The 20415-nt window shown below is 39.4% G+C and overlaps 1 protein-coding gene across 2 annotated transcripts; it reads right to left on the reverse strand.

The window, feature by feature from the left end:
- Window positions 1-499: 499 nt before the first annotated feature.
- Window positions 500-15091, reverse strand: dcakd (dephospho-CoA kinase domain containing). Of its 2 annotated transcripts, none has more exons than XM_007232953.4 (5): window positions 15036-15091; window positions 14386-14498; window positions 11828-12031; window positions 7668-7755; window positions 500-7489 (listed from the first exon to the last, which is right to left on the reverse strand). In XM_007232953.4, the coding sequence occupies exons 2-5, from the start codon at window positions 14495-14497 to the stop codon at window positions 7204-7206; spliced, it is 690 nt and encodes a 229-aa protein (XP_007233015.1). In that variant the 5' UTR covers window position 14498; window positions 15036-15091; the 3' UTR covers window positions 500-7203. The 2 variants fall into 2 exon arrangements, with proteins under 2 accessions (XP_007233015.1, XP_007233016.1); XM_007232954.4 differs by lacking the exon at window positions 15036-15091 and adding an exon at window positions 14801-15029.
- Window positions 15092-20415: the final 5324 nt, after the last annotated feature.

Raw genomic sequence — 20415 nt, forward strand, 5'->3', positions numbered from 1 at the left:
TGTATATATGTATGTTTGTTTATTTTATGTTTATTTTATTTTATTATTATTATTTTTTTTGTTTGTTTGTTTGTTTTTTGTTTAGTTTTTTTTTTCTTTTCTTTTTCTTCTTCTTGTACCCCCCTCCTGTACCTCACACTCCGATCCTTCCAACCCTGAACTCCCACAACTATATCCACACAAAATATATATATATATATATATAAAATAATAATAATAAAAAAAAACAAAAAAAAAAACATAAGCTTGAATTATCTGAGGCCATTTATATCTAAACTTTTTCTTAACCACTTGCTTACTAATACTAATATGAGTCACTGTGCATCACTTGCATTTAGGTTCAGGTGAAGCCTTTTTTCATTTAGGTTTCTCTTTTTTTAAGCCCTGTGCCTCCGACTGTTTTCACATTTCCTTTTATCACCATGACAGCATCTGTCACAAAACAAAACGTAAGTGCAAATGGACTTTAGAGGTAGAAGTAATAGACTGGAACACAGAGTGAGCATTACAGCAGGTGATGTGGTGAAGCCAACCTTGTTTAATCTGCAGATTAGACCAGTTACATTCCTTTTTATTTGCAAACAAATACATTCTGTTGACGTATTGTGTGAGTGACTTCACCATAAACTGAAATACACAGTGATAACAGAGCAGATGATGGACTGGAAGTGTGCAGTTTTAGCATTGTCTTTGATTACAGTACATAAGGAATGACCTGTGACAGGCATCACAAACCTCACAACCTCAGCATCAGGCCTGAAACCAGGGCTAAACTGCGTCACAAAGTCTAAGTCATACAAAGCTGTTTCAAAGTGAAGGATCCTTCGTAAACAGCCAAATAAATGCAGGAGAATTTTTGGATGATTTGAAGGACACAGCTGATGTATCCTTTATGGCCCTCGGAGGCCCACAATTAAATGAGCACATTCATTGCAAAGGAAAAAACTTGGCAAAAATGGTGATATACAAAGACTCTTGAGAAGTGTTTAATTAAAAATATTTCAAAGTATTTATTCATTATTTCTGTAAATAAATTAAAAAGCACATAACTTTTGTGCCTTATCACGTGTGTGTGATGTCACTACAAAGTAGGGGCGTAACGGTACGTGTATTTTTTACGAACCGTCACAGTACAGGGGTCACAGGTTTGGTTTACGCAAACGGACGCAAAATACACGAGTAGGAGAGTAGGAGTAGCAGTAGGAGACTTGTGGAACCAATGAACATATCCCGGAAAGTGCAGCTGTAGCACTGTTGCTACTAGCAACTCGCTATTGACCCATAGACTGCGCTAAGAAGTTTAGCTCTGATTGGAAACAGTGCAGGCTGGAGCACACAAGCAGAGAGCAGCGCAGAATCACAGATCATTCACTCATACTGTCTTTCTCTCTCACACTCTCTCTCCCTCTCTGAGATATTGTAATACAGCACAAAATGATCTAGTCTGCCAGACCTAAACCACACTACCATATTCCAGCATAAAAAATGATTGAAAATTGCATAAAAAATTGCATTAAAAAATGATTTTAATTCATTTTTAAGTGATTGACACCACTAATATAATTTAATTGTAACAATCGAATGCTGATATTTCTTAAAAAGAACTCAAACACTGAAATGCATCCAGTAATATGCTTAGGAAAATATTTGTAATTTAAGCAGTTAAAGTAATGCTGTTGTTTTTGTTTTTAATAAAGCTCCACAATCAGGCTCACTGTTTCTTTGTTCCAACAAGATCCAAAAGATGTTGCCTCTCATGATGACAGTAGGAGAGAAACCTGGTTTCAAGCATTTAATAAAAAAGCTCGAGCCCTGTTACAACATTCACACCCAAAAAACAAAAAAATGGTTATAAGTAAGATTCATTGTTATTGTGAAGTTAATTAAAGTGAGGCTATACATAATGCACTGCCTCTTTATTTTTTCCACCAACCGCACGTACCGAAAACGTACCAAACTCAGGGGTTTAATACAGAGGTGTGAACTGACCCATGAATATTCTGTACCATTGCACCCCTACTACAAAGCATAGCTAGACTGATCCAAATGTGCACACAACAGGTTACTGAGAAGGAATCTTTATAGGACAAGGACCCGGTCTACCTCGACTGCAGACTAGATTTTGAAACGCAGCTAATCTCTGGAAGAGATTCTATATGTACGCGAAGATTCGTACAAGAGAAGAGTTAATCTGAGAGAGAGAGCATGGTAAACTTGTGTGAGCACACCTATATTTTACACGTGAGCAAATAAAATCTGTGAGCTCTGCATGAAATAGGCTCTTGCATTCAAAAACTTCGCTCTCGACTATTGGCAGTAAAATGATGCCATAGTTCTACTGCTAACTGTAGAAAACTTGGATGCTGTGGTTTTATTGTTTTTAGGTCTATACAAATAAATACAACACTGTCCATCATGTTGTAAAAATTGCAGCAGAGACTAGAAATAGAGCCAGATATGCCTACTCATTTGATAGACCCGTCCCCTTCTTACAGAATAAGCGTATTAGATTAAAGCTATACTAGCTGTAAACTACACCATTGCATACACATGATGGCTGGCTTTCATCTCCTTTCATTTGCTGGACCAGTTTAGTGTGTCCATTGTGTGTGTTCATAAAATGAATGTGATGCTTTTAAGAGGTACCCTACATACTAACCCAATAGGGGCAGTGCAGACAGGCAGATCCTAAATGATTTAAAGTTTTGAAAAAAAGTTACCTATGTTACTTTGATGTGTTTTTGCTGCTGTGCAATTAGAAACCCCCAGTGTCACGGGCAAGTATGGGAACAGTTTTATGAATGCATGTTGAAACTGCAGCCTGAAGGACCAGTAGCAAATTTGATTTTTGCCCCAGATAACCATTTTTTCAGTAAATGTCAGTAAAATCAGTGCTGAAGAGCCAGTGGATTCACAAAATAATACAACTCTTTTCTAACAGGTTGGTTTAGAAGTCAGAATTAGTTAGAAGCTCTAATTCCCCTTTTAGCCAACATAAACCCACTATTTAAAGCTTATTTCACTGTAACCCTCAATAATAACTAAATAAACCACTACGTCTTTAATTTTGTATGCAGCAATAAATGTACAATAATAAATGGAACTGTTTTAATAGGCTGCAAATTGACTGGATCCTTGTTTTTAGAAGTCTATGGTATGCTTTTATGCATAATTTAGGTGATCTAATTCTGTGTCTGTGGTATATGGGCATACACGAGTGTATGCATAATACATAATACATAGACAGGAAAAGCTTATTTCCAATTACTTATTTTGGAAGAAGCAAATAATGCATCAGACTGGCTAATGTAAAAGTTAATGAAGCTGAACAGCTTAAAGGGGAAGCCCATCCATTTGTCACAAACATTGCATAAATCACAAGCAAGAAAATATAAAAAGTTCTTTAACATACGTAGTCCTACTTTACTTTTTGACAAGCACAGAGCAAGACATGTAACTTGGGAAATAACTACAGCTATGGAAAAAAAAAAAAAAAAGAGACCACTTCAGTTTCTTTGATTTTGCTATTTATAGGTATATGTTTGAGGAAAATGAACATTGTGGTTTTATTTTAGAAACTACTGACAACATTTCTTCCAAATAAAAATAATGTTATTTATATGCAGAAAATGAGAAATGGTTGAAATAACAAAAAATATGCAGAGCTTTCAGACCTCAAATAATGCGAAGAAAGAGTAAATCAATATTTAATGGAATAACCCTGGCTTTTAATCACAGTTTTCATGCATCTTGGCATGTTCTCCTCCACCAGTCTTACACACTGCTTTTGGATAACTTTATTTCACTCCTGCTGCAAAAATTCAAGCAGTTCTGTTTGGTTTGATGGCGTGTGATCATACATCTTCCTCTTGATTATGTTTTAGAGGTTTTCAATTTGGTAAAATCAAAGAAACATAATTTTAATTGGTCTTTTATGTTTTTTTTTCCATAGCTGTATGTTGCAGCTGGGCATCGAAATAAATATAATCTATTCATGGTGGAGGTAAAATAAGGGAAAATAGTTCTCATATAAAACTTAAACTGTATTTAAAACTGTTCCTTGTTCCCTACATGATCCATAACAGATCACTATGCAGAACAATAATAATATAAAGAACACAAATTTTCCTATATATTTTCCCTATACATTTCCCTATACGTTTCCCTATAAAGTAGTGAATGATTTTGCAAATCTGGTAATAAGTGTGAGCTCCCATAATGTGTCTGAACAACAGTCTTCCTCAGACAATCTGTGAAAAATTAGGCATCAGCCTATTTGGAGAATATTTCAATGCGATACTTGCTGAGTAATTAATGCATGCCGGGAAAAGAACCAGGTGACACTGGCCACACTACTACAATTGCCCAACACTGGTCACACTACTTTAAAATGATTTGATTCAAGCTAGTTTGTATACATTTTCCTAGGTCCCCTAGTAAAGTTATACCAGTGTGTGTAGTCTCTGTAAGTCATAAATATGTATATCATCATCAGATCGGCAGAAATGTTTATTATGTGCAGTTGTTTTAAAAATGATTCAACCCCCACTGCTGTAAAGTGTTTTAGCAAGTTTAATATTTAGTTTTTTTTATTTTGTTTACAATCAGATCAAAGAAGGACTTGTATAATAGCAAATGCAACTTAAATGAATAAAATAGAAAAATTCTAATACACCAACAAATGTCCTTTTTGTGATTTATTCTCAAAATTATCAACCCTTAAAGATTTCCACACTCAAGAATATAAGTTTTAATTAGCTGTTTTTAATCAGGCATTTAGAACAGAACCATAACAAGCAGCAATTAGCAGATTTAATTACGCAGAGCTGAGGATTTACATACTCAGCACCTTCTAGTCAGTTAATGGTGTCTTTGCAACATGGTCAAGTCCAGCGAATGGTCACTGTGGGTAAACCACAATGGTTGGTGGGATACTGTTCTTTGGAACGACGAGACAAAAATTTTATTATTTGGGCCTATGGATCAGTAAGATGTTTGGAAGAGAAAAAAAAGGCTTATACAGAAAATATCACCTTGGCTACTGTGAAGCATGGTGGTGGATCAGTCATGCTCTGCTGTGGAAGATACCAAGAATTCAGTTAACTACCAGGAGACCTTGGGTGGAAATGTAATGCAGTGACAAAGCTGAAGCTTGGGAGACGCTGGATCTTCCAACAGGACAATGAACCCAAGAATAGCTCTAATTCTACCATGGCTTGGTTGCAGAAGAAGGGCTGGAAGATTCTGGAGTTGCCATCGCAATCGCTAAACTTAAATTCCTTAGAAAATCTCTGGTGGGACTTGAAGAAGGCAGTTGCAACACGCTATCCAAAGAATGTCAAAAAAAACTGGAGGTCTTTGCATATGAGGAATGGGCAAAAATACCTGTTGATCACTGCAAGAAATGTGTGTCAAGCTATGTTTCATGTTTGAAGAACGTTATAACGTTATAAAGTTGTTCTAAGTATTAATGTTGTATGTGACTAAGGGAATGAATAATTGTGTTAATGAGGAAATCACAAAAAGGTCATTTTTTGGTATATAGAAAAAACTTGCTGTAATTTAAGTTGCATTCGTCTATTATACAAGTCCTTATTTGCTCTAATCTAATGAACAAGATAAAAAAAAAGTTAAACTTGCTAAAACACTTTACTGTAGAGGGGGTTAAATAATTTTGAACACAACTGTATGAAAATATGTTATTTATAAAAACAAATGAATCTAGCTTAAATCAAGTAATTTAAAGTAGTGTGTCCAGTGTCGCCTAGTCCTTTTCCTGAACTGGCCCAGAATTCCCACATCAATCCATCCCTAAATAGGAGCAATCCATGTTTGTTTGTACACTATACGTTACTCAGCGCTGAAATATCAGTTCTACATTTTAGGTCACCGCTACAAAATGGCAGAACCTCGCAGTAGTATATAATGAATAATTCTGGGCACAGTTTAAGTTTTGGACTTGCTCAAAATCTGACATTTCAAGTCTCGATGCTATGCAGGCCAACCTGTACAGGTGTGGCCGTCCCCTGACATTTGACATTTAAGTTATTTATACCACTATAAGGACTGACTGTCCAAGCTGCCATTACATTTCAAACAGCTCTTAATTATATTGTTATATTCTTGTTTAAGCAGAAAATTGATTAAAATGTGAGAGTCCCCTTTAAGTGTTTTGCTAACTACTGCAGCCTACTGGAATGCTTTAGCTTGGAATGAACACAGAATGCCAAATGACTGACCTTTAAATGGACTAAGCATCAGTTATTAGATGCAAATTCCAAAATAGATCTCATACAAAACCGAAAAAAGACGACTAAGTGGACATTAAACGTGTTCACAAGCTGATATACATACACAAGCAGTTCTTCAGATGTGGTGAAGAACGTCCGATGTCTTATGCGCCGAGTTGTCCAGCGGTCTAAAGCGCTGCCACTATGAGCGGGAGGTCGCAGGTTTAAACCCCCGCTCATGCAGCTTTGCCATCAAGCTGCCGGCGTCAGAGGGAGCAAAATTGGCCCTGCTCCCTCTGGGTGGGTAGATGGCGCTCTCTCCCCACATCACTCCTAGGGTGATGTCCACAGCACAGGGCGTGTGTGAGCTGATGTACTGGAACCGAGCCGCTGCGTTTTTTTCCCTCAGAGCGAGCTGTGATGCTGTTTGGTAATGCTGCATCAGCAGCAGCTCGAAAAGAAGTGGTGGCTGACTTCACATGTCTCGAAGGATGCATGTGCTGGTGTGTTGGGGCATTACTAATGATAGGGGGAGTCCTAATAAGTGGGTTGGGTAATTGGCCGTGTAAATTGGGGAGAAAATGAGCAAAATAAGAAATAAAATTATAAAAAAAAAATAAGAACGTCCGATGTCTAGTACTGTTTGAATGTTTGATTTCCTTCAAAATTGCTGGACCTCTAGGAACAGATCTGAAGAACTGTGAAGTATGTGCACTGTGTTAAGAAGTCAGAGGTCATTTGTTTGTGAGGTTTAGATTGTCAAATTCATTGTGAGAACTATTAAAAATGTCATTAGTGTTTTCTTATAATATATATTATAAATCTATTTAAACATTAAAACCTTCAAATTTCACATTACATTTCAAAATCACATTTTTAACCCACATTCACCATATTCTCCTCCACCGTTACTGCATGGAAGCCCTTGGCTCCATTTTAGAGGGCACATCTCATTAAAAGTTCCACCTAGCGGCTAAGACGCCAGGAGCCTAACCGTGTACAGGAAGAGGCCTCCTAGGCCGGCAACAGCTGCCACAGCAATGGCCCTTACGATCAGGAACTCCATGGAGTCCTCCAGCTTGGTGTGCAGTTTGAGGACCTGGCGGTGCGTGTCCTCGCGCGAGCCCGAGTTTTCGATCACGTGGCTGGCCAAACCTCGCTTCTCGTTCAGGGGCATCTGCGCGGCAACTCGTCGCTCGGCCTCCTCCTGGCTCAAACCGTCCCTGTGCATCAGCCGAGCCAGCTGTGTGGCAGGATCACTGAGGCAGAATAATATAGAGAGAGATGCAGAGAGAGACACCAGCAGAGAAAAAGAGATTTATGAGACTACAACACAGAAACTAACATGCTGAGAACAGCTTCACGAACAGGCTCAGTTAAGGATGGCAGTAATAATGAGTGCACTGTGAGAGGTGGTGCAGAAAGAAAAGCACTTACCAGTAGACGACAACTGTGTGATTTAAGAAGCGCGTGAGACGCCGCGTCTCAAACAACAGAGGCACATCCAGAATCACGTACCGATAACCTTATGGAAAAAAACACACACAATGAACACACACACCCACACCCACACAGACAGGAGGACAGATAACCCATCACAGAAAGAGAACAAGAACTGCTGGATTTGAATGTACAGGTCAATAAAGTAAATCATGACATCCTGATTTTGGAGAAGTGAAATAAAGTTTATAGGATTTACAGAAAGTGTGCAATAATTATTTAAAGAAGATATGGCAGGTGCCTAAATTTGGGCACCCTAACAGAAAAATTACATATATCAATATTTAGAAGATCCTCCTTTTGCACAAATAACAGCCTCTAAACGCTTCCTATAGCTTCCAATGAGAGTCTGGCTTCTGGTTGAAGGTATTTTAGACCATTCTTCTTTACAAAACATCTCTATTGACTGATATTGACAGAAATCAATGCCACCCTCAACTTTATTCCTCAACTTGATTCCCAGTACCTGCACTGATCACACAGCCCCACAGCATGAAGAACCACCAAATTTTACTGTGGGCTTAGAGTGCTGTGCCTTCCAAATAACTCAATTTTAGACATCATCATCACCTTATTTGAAAATGAAGTTGGTTTGTCCAAATGGGCTGTAGCATACCTCAAGCCACTCTGTTTGTGGCGTGAGAGCCCCCATACAGCCTCTTCTTCTGCAAAGGGCGCTGAATAATCGATGCACAGTGACTCCATCTGCAGCAAGATGATGATGTAGGTCTTTGGAGCTGCTCTGTGGGCTATGGGACTATGACTGTTCTCACCATCCTTCTCCTCTGCTTATCTGAGATTTTTCTTGCCACTTCGGGAAACTGACAGCTGAAATTTCTGAGACGAGCTTACTGTATCCTTCCTCTAAACCATGATGTTAAACTGTCTTTGTTTTCAGGTCATTTGAGAGTTGTGTTTTGAGGCTCTCATGTTGCCACACTTCAGAGAAGACGAAAAAGAAAAGAAAAACTTGCAATTGGCACCTTAAGCCTTTCTCATAACTGGATTCACCTGTGTATGTAGGTCAAGGGTCAATGCGATTACTAAACTAATTTTGCGTTCCAATAATTAGTGCTAAAGGTATTTAAATTTAAAGGGTGCTCAAATTTATGCACCTGACTTATTTGGTTTAAAGAATTATTGCACACTTTCTGTAAATTCTATAAACAAATTTTTCATACCACTGGACATCATGTTATGGTTAGCATGTGTATACATTTAAATGCAGCTCAAACTTTTCATAGCATTTATTAAAAACTAAAGGTAAAGGTATTCAGTCAGTATTATAGTCAAAATAAAAACTACAAAACAAATTGGAAAATAAATGCATTCATTGATTAAAAATTAAGATCAATGTAAAAAAAATCTCAGTAGGAAAGGTTAAATGCTTAGAAGAAAAAAAATATGTTATGTCTTAACAGATTTTGTGTGGCTTTTTCCACTTAATCATTGCTGTATAAACCAAAAGGTTGTCAGAAAATCAGCGTCTGTGGCAAGGAGCATAATTTTGTTTTTCTTGCTCCTTCCATCTAATTCTAGCATATATTGGTGTCTGTTAGCTGAAATGATACTGGTAGAACCACCAGTTCTGACTTGAGCATTGGGAGATTTCTAAAATATGTCTGGAAACTGGAAACGACTTAACTGAAAAGAAAGATGTCAGCTTCCCACATTCTGTTTATTTTCTAGTTGGAAATAAGTGAGCAAATCCTCTGTATAAAACAAACAGATCTATGGCATTTGAAATCATCATATTTATTTATTTTTAATATTTTAAATACATGTGTACATGTGCATTGAAAAGTGAATTGCTCCAAAATTATTTTAAAACTCCTGAATGGTCTGTATTTCTGTTAAGCTCCCTTTCTCATTACTCCCAAACTAGAACTTATATTCTTTCAAAAATATAAAAAAACCTTACTATTTATTTGAAAAAGAAAATATACTCATTTGCTTGCGTCCCCAAACTTTTGACAGGAAGTTCAAACACAAACACACACACACACACACACACACACTGTTTTGAGTGCTGTGATTGGAGCACCCGGGGCAAAGTCAGCGGTTTGTTAGTGATTTGCTCAGCGGTTTTTCGCCTAGACCGTCAGATGAGGGGGGGAAGAGTTTCCAAAGGTTCTTTGAACTGGCATCCGCTACTTTAAGGGCAGTGCAGATCATTCCTTGTGACAGAGCTAGAAAAAGACCTGCTGTACTATTCTCCCTTTGGTCATCTAGGCTAAATTGATTGTGACATCCAAATAGAGATGTTTTTAGACAAAGCTAAAAGCCACGTTAACGGACCATGCGGTAAACACACTGTCCCGCATGCTGGAAGGCTCGACACTGTGCAGGAACTTTTTCATCTACAACTCGCAGAGTATTTAGTTTTTGGTTTCTACAGGCCATTAAAGCAGGAAACAGTAATAAAAACAAAGTGGCAGTTAACCCCTAATGCTGATAGTGATTTCTATTATACACTAATAATTACTATGCGGTAATTACATGAACAGCAATGCGCATTTGGGACTGGTATAAAATAACTGAGCTCTGTTCTTATTGGCTGTCCAATTAAGTAAACTGGGAAACCATAAATAACTCTTAATCTATCATATTTCTTAAAGTTAAACTGCTAAAAATGTTTATCATGTCCATGTTCCACTCATGCTTTTCCTTTTTTACTGTACTGGTGTTTTGTACTATATACCAATTTAACCCCTACTGTCCTAATAAAGAGGAATATTTTGTTTATTGTCAGAAATGCATGTACAGTATAATACAAAATAAGCAATATAAACAAACAGAATATCACTAATTGCCGTGTTTCGCTGATTAATACATCTCTGGAAAAAATTAAGAGATCACTTCAGTTTCTGAATCAGTTTCTCTGATTTTGCTACTATTTTCCTATTAGGTATATGTTTCAGTAAAATGAACATTGTTGTTTTATTCTATAAACTACACACAACATTTCTCTCATATTCTAAATAAAAATATTGTCATTTAAGAGGATTTATTTGCAGAAAATGAGAAATGCAGAAATAACAAAATACATGCAGAACTTTCAGAGCTCAAACAATGCAAAGCAAACAGGTTCATATTCATATAGAGTCCAGAAATCAATATTTGGTGGAATAACCCTGTTTTTTAATCACAGTTTTCATGCATCTTGGCATGTTCTCCTCCACCAGTCTTAAACACTGCTTTTGGATAACTTCATGCCACTTGATGGCTTGTGATCATCCATCTTCCTCTTGATTATATTCCAGAAGTTTTTAATTTAGTAAAATCAAAGAAACTTATTCCTTTTTCAAGGGGTCTCTTAATTTTTCCCAGAGCTGTGTATAAAACTGGAACTTTTTATTTATAAGTCATGATAGGAATGTCTGCTCTGCTCACCATAAACAGATAGAACTTTGCAGCTCTCAGACAGTTCTAAGAAAAAACAGGTCATTAAATAATAACCTGAAGCATCATTTAATTAACAAAACACATTCTGCGTTTCTGAGTAACTAACAGCTTTTAAAAGGAACATCTGGAAAATAGACTGTTGTGCTAAGCAGCAGTGCCATCAGATTCTTATCCTTATGGTGTCTAGGACACATGCGGGTGAAAGAAAAACAACTGTATGAAGAAGATATTTACGCTGTAACAAACAGCCAAGTTATTAAGCAGCTTATCTATGTGCACTTATTACCGTCTACAGCGTTGCACTGCATGTGATTTAAGGCATTAATCCTAAAAACACTGATGAATATTGTATTGAGTGTAAGATGTAACAGAACACAAAGGCCTTGAAAGATGCAGCTGAAAGAGCCGCCACACTGTTTTATTAGAAAGGCCTGTGTGCATGTTTAAAATCTGTAACCTAAGGAATTATATGTTTTTCCTTGGTGTGTGTGTGTACTGTATTGTATTTTTCAATAAAGAACAGCAGTCTGTGTCTGAGCCAGTCTCCACACAAATGAAACAGCAAGGAAGCATGCGTGTGTGTCCCAGCTACAGCAGTATCTGATTCCAACACCTGTTTCTTTGTGAATGAGGCAGACAGTGCGATAGCAAGTGTGTGTGGGTGTGTGTGTGTGTGTGTGTTGTTTTCTAACCTCGGATGAAGTAGAGCAGGATCTGTTTGAGCATGGCTCTGTGGATCTCTGGGTGTGTAATAGAGTTGAGCAGCCTGCGTTTCTCAGGGCTGGAGAAGATGATGTTTCCCAGCTTCTGTCTGTCTATCTCTCCGTTCTCCAGCAACACCTCTTGCCCAAAGTGCTGCACCACCAGCCTGTACGCAGCACTGTGTGGCTCCACCACTGTCACGCATAACACACACACACACACACACACACACACTTTTACAAACACATCTGTTAAAATGGCAATGGAACAATGAAAACTTTTCCAGTACATCCCAAAGATTCTCAATGGAGTTATGGTCTGGACTCTGGTGGACAATCCATGTGTGAAAATGATGATCTCATGCTCCCTGAATCACTCTTTCACAATTCCAGCCCCATGAATCCTGACATTCTCATCTTGGAATATGCCCGTGATCATCAGGGAAGAAAAAATCCATTGGTTGAATAACCTGGTCTATATTCAGTATATTCAGGTAGTCAGCTGACCTCATTCTTTCAGCACATATTGTTGCTGAACCTAGACCTGACCAACTGCAGTTTTAATCCAACATCATTTACATGATTTTACTTGATATCCAGGTGGTGACTTTTTATTTGGCCAGGCAGTGTATTTGTATTGATATTGCAATACGAGTTAATAACAGCCCATTTTAAAAGCTGCAATAAGGCCTTGACTAACTCTACTAAATCTATCCAACTGTTACCAGCAAAAGATGGTCTTGAGCTGGAATTTTCAGCAGGGGAGTTTTCACCACTAAAATGATCCCCTGTGTAAAATTATTTAATTTATTTTTTACACATCATGCCCACTCTAGTTGGACAAAATTATTTAATTATTTTCCAAATTCCTATCAACTTTGAGACAACCACAAAGACCATCCACCATCTTTTTTCCAACTGCCGCTGATGCTGCATCACCGGGTATCCAGGGTAGAGGACAGCGCAGATACCCAATTGCTATACAGTACCAATCAAAGGTTTGAACACTCTTTTCTTTCAATGTTTTTTCTTTCTGTGTATGATTTTTTTTTTACATTGTAAATTTAATATTGAAGACATTAAATCCATGCAAGAACACATGCAGTATTATTTTGTATACAAAAAGTGATAAATAAACCAAAATGTGTTTTATACTTTAGGAAAGTGTTTTTTACCAGTTGTGAGGACAGAATTTTACACGCTTGGTATTTTAATCTTACATTAACTGCTTGCTTCAAGCCCTTCCACATTACCCTTGGACATTTCCAAACATCACGTTTATTCTTCTTTAAAGGTGTCCTTTCACTAAAATCAACTTTTTTCTTGTTCTTTGTAAAATACAACAGGTTTCTCTGATCATAAAACTGTTCCTCAATCTCCATTGTGTGCAGCAGGAAAAGAAAATATAAAAAAAACAAGTTGATCGGGATAAGCACTGTGTCCTCGTCAACTCGTGAATTAGTATTGGCCTCGCCCACCTTGACTCACTTTGACAGTGCTGGTGACAGGCAGGCAGCCAGGTACGTTTCGTCAGATAGAAGCTAACAGCCCTAGAAAGAGCATGGCAGAACAACTTGTTCCTGTGTTATTTGTGCAAATAACACATCAGTGTTATATGCTTTGCCCAGTAATTTAGAGCTAAGGAACAAATGGTTCGAATTTGTCTATGGAACACCAACAGTGAAGTTGAGATAGGTAGGTGTGTATGTTTAAAGCAGTTCTGTTTACACTAGTTACTTAGCCAGTTAGCTATCATGTGTAAGCAGAAAAGGGTAGTCCAGGTCCATGACGTAACAATCCACCTAAGGGTTTTGTTACAACTGCCTGGGCGGCTCTGCTGCGGCCCAGCCAATTTTTACTTTATGTATTTTTTATACATCATGGACCTGGACTACCCACCTCTGTGGAAGTAACTAGGTTTAGTAAATAGGGTCTCCGCATTTTACAGAGACTCTAAGACTAGGTCAGTGGCTGAACTGCACCTAGCAGGGCATCATTACACATGTTGTAAAGTAACGCATGACATTGCAAAGACTGTTATTAGTGTAAAAATGTCTATTTTAAAACGTTTTTAGTGCTGTTAGCCAATCAGAGGCGATATGTTTGCATGTATGATTATTCATGAGCTAGAGCTGAAATCCTATCATTTCTCACCATCCACTCCTCCACCGGACTAAAGTAGCATTATACCGGATCACCGGAGCACTTTTGTTTTCTTTCTTTTTTTTTTTTTACAAAAAACAGCTCACATGGCATTCATTCATACTAGAGACCACAACTATACATTTAAAAAAATTACAAAATGAATAAAAATACAATGGAATGAGACCTTTAAGCATTCTTTGGTAGGAAGATTTAGGAGCTTAGGGTCGTTGTTTCGGTTCCTGACCCATCTTTTCTTCTTTTTTTATCCGTAGCCTAAAATGGTCATACATTTTATGGTCTTAACATTTTCCCCCCCCCCCAAGACTAATATTGTGTCCAAAACAATAATTTTTATTGTGACCGGCATAGTGGTCATCTGTGACAGCTTCCTGTCCTTAACCTACCTTTTCTGGCCACAACATCTGCATCAATGACAGGGCAGCCCAGCTCCCTCAGCTGAGAGGACACGGTGCTCTTCCCTGAGGCTATCCCTCCAGTCAGCCCTACCAGAAACATGCTGAAAACACAAAGCAGAGACAGACATGGAGCTACAAAATCAGCCAAGAACAGCAGATCTCCTCCGGCTCTGTACACAGAGAGTAGATGAAGGACGCCGTTTGGCGGTCATATGGAAAAACTGCACTCTCTGATATAACTACTGAACACAGAGAGAGAGAGAGAGAGTGAGAGAGAGCGGAGGACTCTTTTACACATTACACTTTTAAATTATTATATAAAAACATTATAACCACACAGAGCAGCTAGCTCGACGTGCAGGAGGAATGAGTTAACCTAGCTAAGTAAGATAAACTGACTTACACTCAGTGTGGCTGAGTTTAAGTCATTTCTTGAGTCTTTTCCACCTCACTGAACTCACACTGTGTGTGTTTATATGTTTAAACCGAGCTAAGCTAAGCAGCTATCCAGTCAGACACCATGTATATGTGCTCTATAGTCCGCATACAGCCGGTAAATCTGTGTTTTAGTCATTTAAAGCTCTGTAATGTGTTTAAATGTGTGTAAACAGCTGATTTTAGCCTTAGCTATAACTTACAAAGCGGCGGTGTTGTTGAGCTGTGTGTTTTAAACGGGCTCGACCCCCTCTCTCTCAATTTTTCAATTCAATTCAATGTAGCTTTATTAGCATGACTGTGAATTACAGTGTTGCCAAAGCCTTATAACAATTAACAACAATGGTATATGAACATACATAACAGACATAATAACATTTATAACAGAAAGTAATTATGACTATTATAATAATTATATCATTTATCAATAATTATAATTATATTATAATAATCATTTTCTCTGGGATGGGGTCCCCAGGATTTTAGAGGTCATTTTGAGGTGTTACCCACTGTCTCTCAGGCTGTGACATGCACTGACGTATTTGGCAGCGAGGGGGGCGGTGTGCCCCTCCCCCAGAGTGATCCGTAATTTTTCTAATAGTGAAAATGTTTCAAAATTTTGAATTAAATAATTAAATTTGTTAATGAAGAAATTTCGTGTTTCTTTGAATTTTTCACACTGTAGAAGGAAGTGCATCTCCGTCTCGACCTCACCTGTCGAACAGTGAGCACACAGTCTCTCCTCTCTGGGCAGCCAGGACTGTTTATACCTGCCGGTCTCTACGGCCAGTCTGTGGTCACTGAGTCTGTACTTGGTCAGGATCTGTCTCTGCTTTCTATCTCTGACAGTCAGGAGATATTCCTCTAATTTATACTCTGTTTTTAGGGCCCGATAGCATTCCAGTTTGTTTTGAGTTTGGATTTCTTTTTGCCAATGTTCCAGATAATCACTCTGACTGTGTTTGGTGATTTGCCTGATGTTGAGTTTGGGTGGTAAAGCAGTGCTGGGCTGAGGCTGCTGTCTATTAGTATCTGTTAGAGAGTTAATAAGCCTCAGGACCAGCTGACTGAGGGAGCTCTTTTCAGGGTTCAGTTCTTGGGTCTGTAACGCCCTAAATTGCAGCGTGTCACTGGGACTCGTCTTTAGGTGCATCCAGAAATTTAGAGCTCGTTTTTGGATGTTGATGATCAGAGGAAATCGGCCTAATTCTGCCCTGCATGCGTTGGTTGGAGTTTTTCTCTGGACTTTTAGGATCATTCTACAGAATTCTGCATGCAGGACTTCTGTTGGATGCTTGTCCCATCTAGTGTAGCTGTGCTGACTGAGTGGACCCCATACCTCACTCCCGTACAGCGCAATGGGCTGGATCACACTGTCGAATACTTTACACCAGATTGGAATGGGAATGTCAATATTGAAGAATTTTCTCCTGATGGCGTACATTGCTCTGTGAGCTTTATCTTTTAGTGCATTCACTGCCGAACTGAAGCTCCCGGATGCATTAATGATGAGGCCGAGGTAAGTGTACTGCATCGTGTGCTCTAGGGCGGTGCTGCCCAGACTGAACTGGTATCTGTGTTCCTGACATCTGGGCTTCTTTTGGAAGATCATAACTTTGGTCTTTTTCAGGTTTACTGCCAGGGCCCAGTTCTGGCAGTACTGCTCCAGCAGGTCCAGGTGCTGCTGTAGCCCCTGTGCAGTGGGAGACAGCAGCACCAGGTCGTCTGCGTAGAGCAGGAACTTCACCTCCCCACCCTGTAGAGTGAGACCAGGAGCTGCAGACTGTTCCAGCTGCACCGCTAACTCATTAATGTAGATATTAAAGAGTGTTGGACTCAGACTGCAGCCCTGTCTCACTCCTCTTTTCTGAGTGAAAAATTCTGTATGTTTGTCTCCAATTCTTACTCCACATTTGTTTTCCAAATACATCGATTTAATGATGTCATAAACTTTACCCCCTACACCACTCTCCAGAAGTTTATAATATAGTCCTTTGTGCCAAATAGAATCGAATGCCTTCTTAAAATCTACAAAACAGGCAAAGATTTTTCCATTTTTGGTTTGATGTACGTGTTGGTTAATTAGGGTGTGTAGGGTGTAAATGTGGTCTGTAGTTCTGTGATTTGGAAGGAAGCCAATCTGATTCTTGCTCAGGACATCGTGTTCGGTAAGGAAAGACAGAATTCTGTTATTTAAAATGTTGTTAAACACTTTCCCCAGATTACTGCTCACACAGATGCCTCTGAAATTGTTGGGATCTGATTTGTCTCCACTCTTATGGATTGGGGTAATGAGTCCTTGACTCCAGATGTCAGGAAAACAGCCTGAACTCAGGACGAGGTTGAATAATTTGAGCATTGCTTCCTGCAGATCAGGAGTGCTGTTTTTAAGCATCTCGTTCCTGATGCTGTCAGGACCACAGGCTTTTTTAGATTTTAATGATTTAAGTTTTTGAGCCAATTCTACCTGTGTAATTGGATAATCGAGAGGATTTTGGTTGTCTTTAATTGCACATTCAAATGACTGTAATTTTTGTGTGATCAGATTGTAATTGGAATTTAGATCTTTCTCTGAGATTTCTTTGTACAGATTTTCAAAATGATTTTTCCACATTTCACTATTTTGTGTGGGTATTTCCTGTGATTTTGTTTTGCTCAAGTTATTCCACATCTCCCAGAACTGGTTGTGTTCAATAGAATCTTCTATGTCTCTCAGAGTTTTGTTTGTATAGTTTAGTTTTTTGGTTCTGATTGAGTGTTTATATTGTTTAAGAGTATCAAAATATTTTTTTCTCAGGTCCTGATCTTCTGGTTGTCTGTGTTTTAGATTTGATAATTTTCTTAATTCTTTTCGAATTGATTGGCACTCGTAATCATACCATTTTTCCTTTTTCATTTTTTTGCCTGGTTTCCGTTTAATTTTTTGGAGTTCAGCCATAGAAGATGCTATGTGAAAAATGCTGTTAATTTCACTCACAGCATGATTTACACTTTGCTTATTGTTTTCAAAATCTGTGTTAATAAAGTTAGTGATTTTGTTAGATACATTAACTGATTGAAGTGCATGGATGAATTTGTCTGCACTATCTGGAGCCCATCTGTAGGTCCTGTGGACTGTGTACAGCTTACTGGACTCTGCTGCTGTTTGTTTGGGTGGATGTGACCATTTCAGGTACACATTAATTTGGTTGTGGTCTGATAGAGGGGTTTGCTGTCGGACAGTGAATGCGTTGAAGGAGGAGGGATCCATGTCAGTAATGGCGTAATCTACTACACTAGCTCCAAGAGCTGAACAATACGTGAACCTCCCTAAAGAGTCTCCTCTGATCCTGCCGTTAAGCATGTATAGACCTAAGGCTCGACAGAGATGCACTAACTCTTTACCGCTCTTATTTACTGAGCAGTCCAGGCTGTTTCTGCTTCTGAGTGATGGTGTGAGGTATGGAGAGCCCTGACCAAACACATGTTTGTTGCCCTGTGGATCTACATAGTCTAATTTAGATCCAGTTCTTGCATTAAAATCTCCACATAGCAGCACATTTCCCTGGGCCTGGAAATGGCTGATCTCTGTGTGGAGGCTGCTGATGTACTCCTCATCATAATATGGGGATTCTGCTGGAGGAATGTAGACAGCACAGAGGTATGTATCTGTCTCTGATATGCCAATTTGTTTATGGAGTTTTAGCCAGCAGTGTGATTTTCCTAATTTAACAGTTGTAATGTGTTTGGCCAGTTCTTCCCTGAACCACACCAAGAGACCTCCAGAGTCTCGGCCGCGCTGGACTGTGCTTAATTTGATTGAGGGCACAATAACCTCACAGTAGCCTGAGGGACAGTGGGTGGACATGTCTTCACGACACCAAGTCTCTGTGAGAACAAGGATGTCTACACCTACAGTGTTCTTTATAAATTCAGGATCTCTAATCTTCAGACCAAACCCTGAGGAGTAAAGACCCTGAATGTTCCAACAACTAATATAGAATGAGCGCATTAATAACAAATATAAAAATACATATCAATTAGGTCTATTTGAGACATAACAGAAGAAATATATAAAGTAAGAAATATATATAGTGTAAACAGTACAGTATAAGCTATTTAGAAATATTATTATATCAAATATATTGAACAGTGCAATTTAGTTATGTTATAATAAACAGTGCATGTATTAAACAGTGCAATTTATATATATATATATATATTTTTTTTTTCTTTCTTACAGGTGATTTGCTACATATTAGTATTATTATAAACAGACATTTTTTTTTTTTTTTTTTTTTTACTTTACCAGCAGTCTTGTGCACAGGGTGTAAAGCATCTCTTTTATCTCTCCAAGCTCAGTTGTAGCTGATGGGGGGGCTTTGGGTAAGGGTGGCGGGGGCTGTGCCACAGCAGCAGCGTAGCTCTGTGGTCTTTGCCGTGGGGGGGATTTCATTGCAGGTGATGCCTTTGTTTTCTCCTTCCTGGTGGGTGGGTGTGGAGCAGCAGGTGAGTGTGGGGCTGTGGTGGGTGTGGACGCAGGTAGGTAAGTGGAAGCAGAAGGGTGGGCAAGAGGAACCCAGGGCCTGCTGTGCCTCGCAGGTGAGGGTGGGGTGTACCTTGGGATATATAGGGGGGGTGGTCTGAAGGCTCTTGCAGGCGGGGTGAAGTGTGGTGTGACCGTGTTGCGTCCCAGGGCTGCATCTTTTAGGGTTTTTGCAAAAACCCGGACGCCGTCCTCGTGGAGATGAAGCCCGTCGTACATGTCGCGGGGTGTGATGGAGTGGTGGTAGGCCAGGTGGACGTTGGGTAGTGTGGCACATCCTCTGCTGATCTCTGCGTTCAGGCTGTTGATGACATGTGGAGGTGTGTCAGAGCGTGCCAGCAGAGTGGAGATGATGATACGGCTCTCGGGGAACTCTGCGCTGGCTCTCTCTGCCACTTTCCGTACAGCCTCGGCAGTGTTGCTCCGCTTGGTGTGGAGGTCATTAGTGCCCGTGTGGATGATAATGCACTGAGGGCATCCAAGGGTCTCCTTCTTTAGAAGCTGGTGGGCGTGGCTAGTGGTGCTGCAGGGTTTTGCTGTTACAGTATGACCAGGAAAGAGCTTCTGGGGGTCGAGGAACTTTCTGTTGGAGTCCATAAGTAGCGCCACATGAGGCCTCTGTTTTGCTGAGGTGGCAGTAGTGGGCTGTGGGGGAGGTGAGGGCTTAGCAGAAGGTTTCTGGGTGTCTGGAAGTGAATCATCCTTTTTATCAGGTGGGTCAGGCTGATGAGGGGGGCTGAGCAGGTCTGAGCCGGGAGGACTTGAGGTAACTGTGTGTTTTGTGTTACTGGTGTCTGTGTCTGGGGGTGTTTGTGTGGAGGCTGAGGCACAGGGTCTGATGTTCTGGATCTGATCCATCATGTCCTGTAGCTGGGTTGTTAAAGCTCTTTCTTTTGTTATTTCTTCTTCTTTTAGTTTTGCTATCTGTGCTCGCAGGCTGTAGTTTTCCTGCTGTAGCTCTCTGAGGTTGTCTCTGAGCTCAGCGATGCTGGACTGGCTCTCTCTCTGTATTTGTTGAACCTCCTCTCTGAGCTGCTGGATGGGGCTGGAGGAGCTGC

The sequence above is a fragment of the Astyanax mexicanus genome, chromosome 6 (assembly GCF_023375975.1).
Source record: "Astyanax mexicanus isolate ESR-SI-001 chromosome 6, AstMex3_surface, whole genome shotgun sequence".
Lineage (NCBI taxonomy): Eukaryota > Metazoa > Chordata > Actinopteri > Characiformes > Acestrorhamphidae > Astyanax > Astyanax mexicanus.

Bases quoted from the DNA above. Each gene is read 5' to 3' on its own strand.
- dcakd (XM_007232953.4), bottom strand. From the start codon at position 14,497: ATGTTTCTGGTAGGGCTGACTGGAGGGATAGCCTCAGGGAAGAGCACC. The intron at 7,756-11,827 runs GTTAGAAAACAA...TTTTTCCATAAG, and splicing joins CCTGCTCTACTTCATCCGAG to GTTATCGGTACGTGATTCTG. The intron at 7,490-7,667 runs GTAAGTGCTTTT...ATTCTGCCTCAG, and splicing joins CACACAGTTGTCGTCTACTG to TGATCCTGCCACACAGCTGG.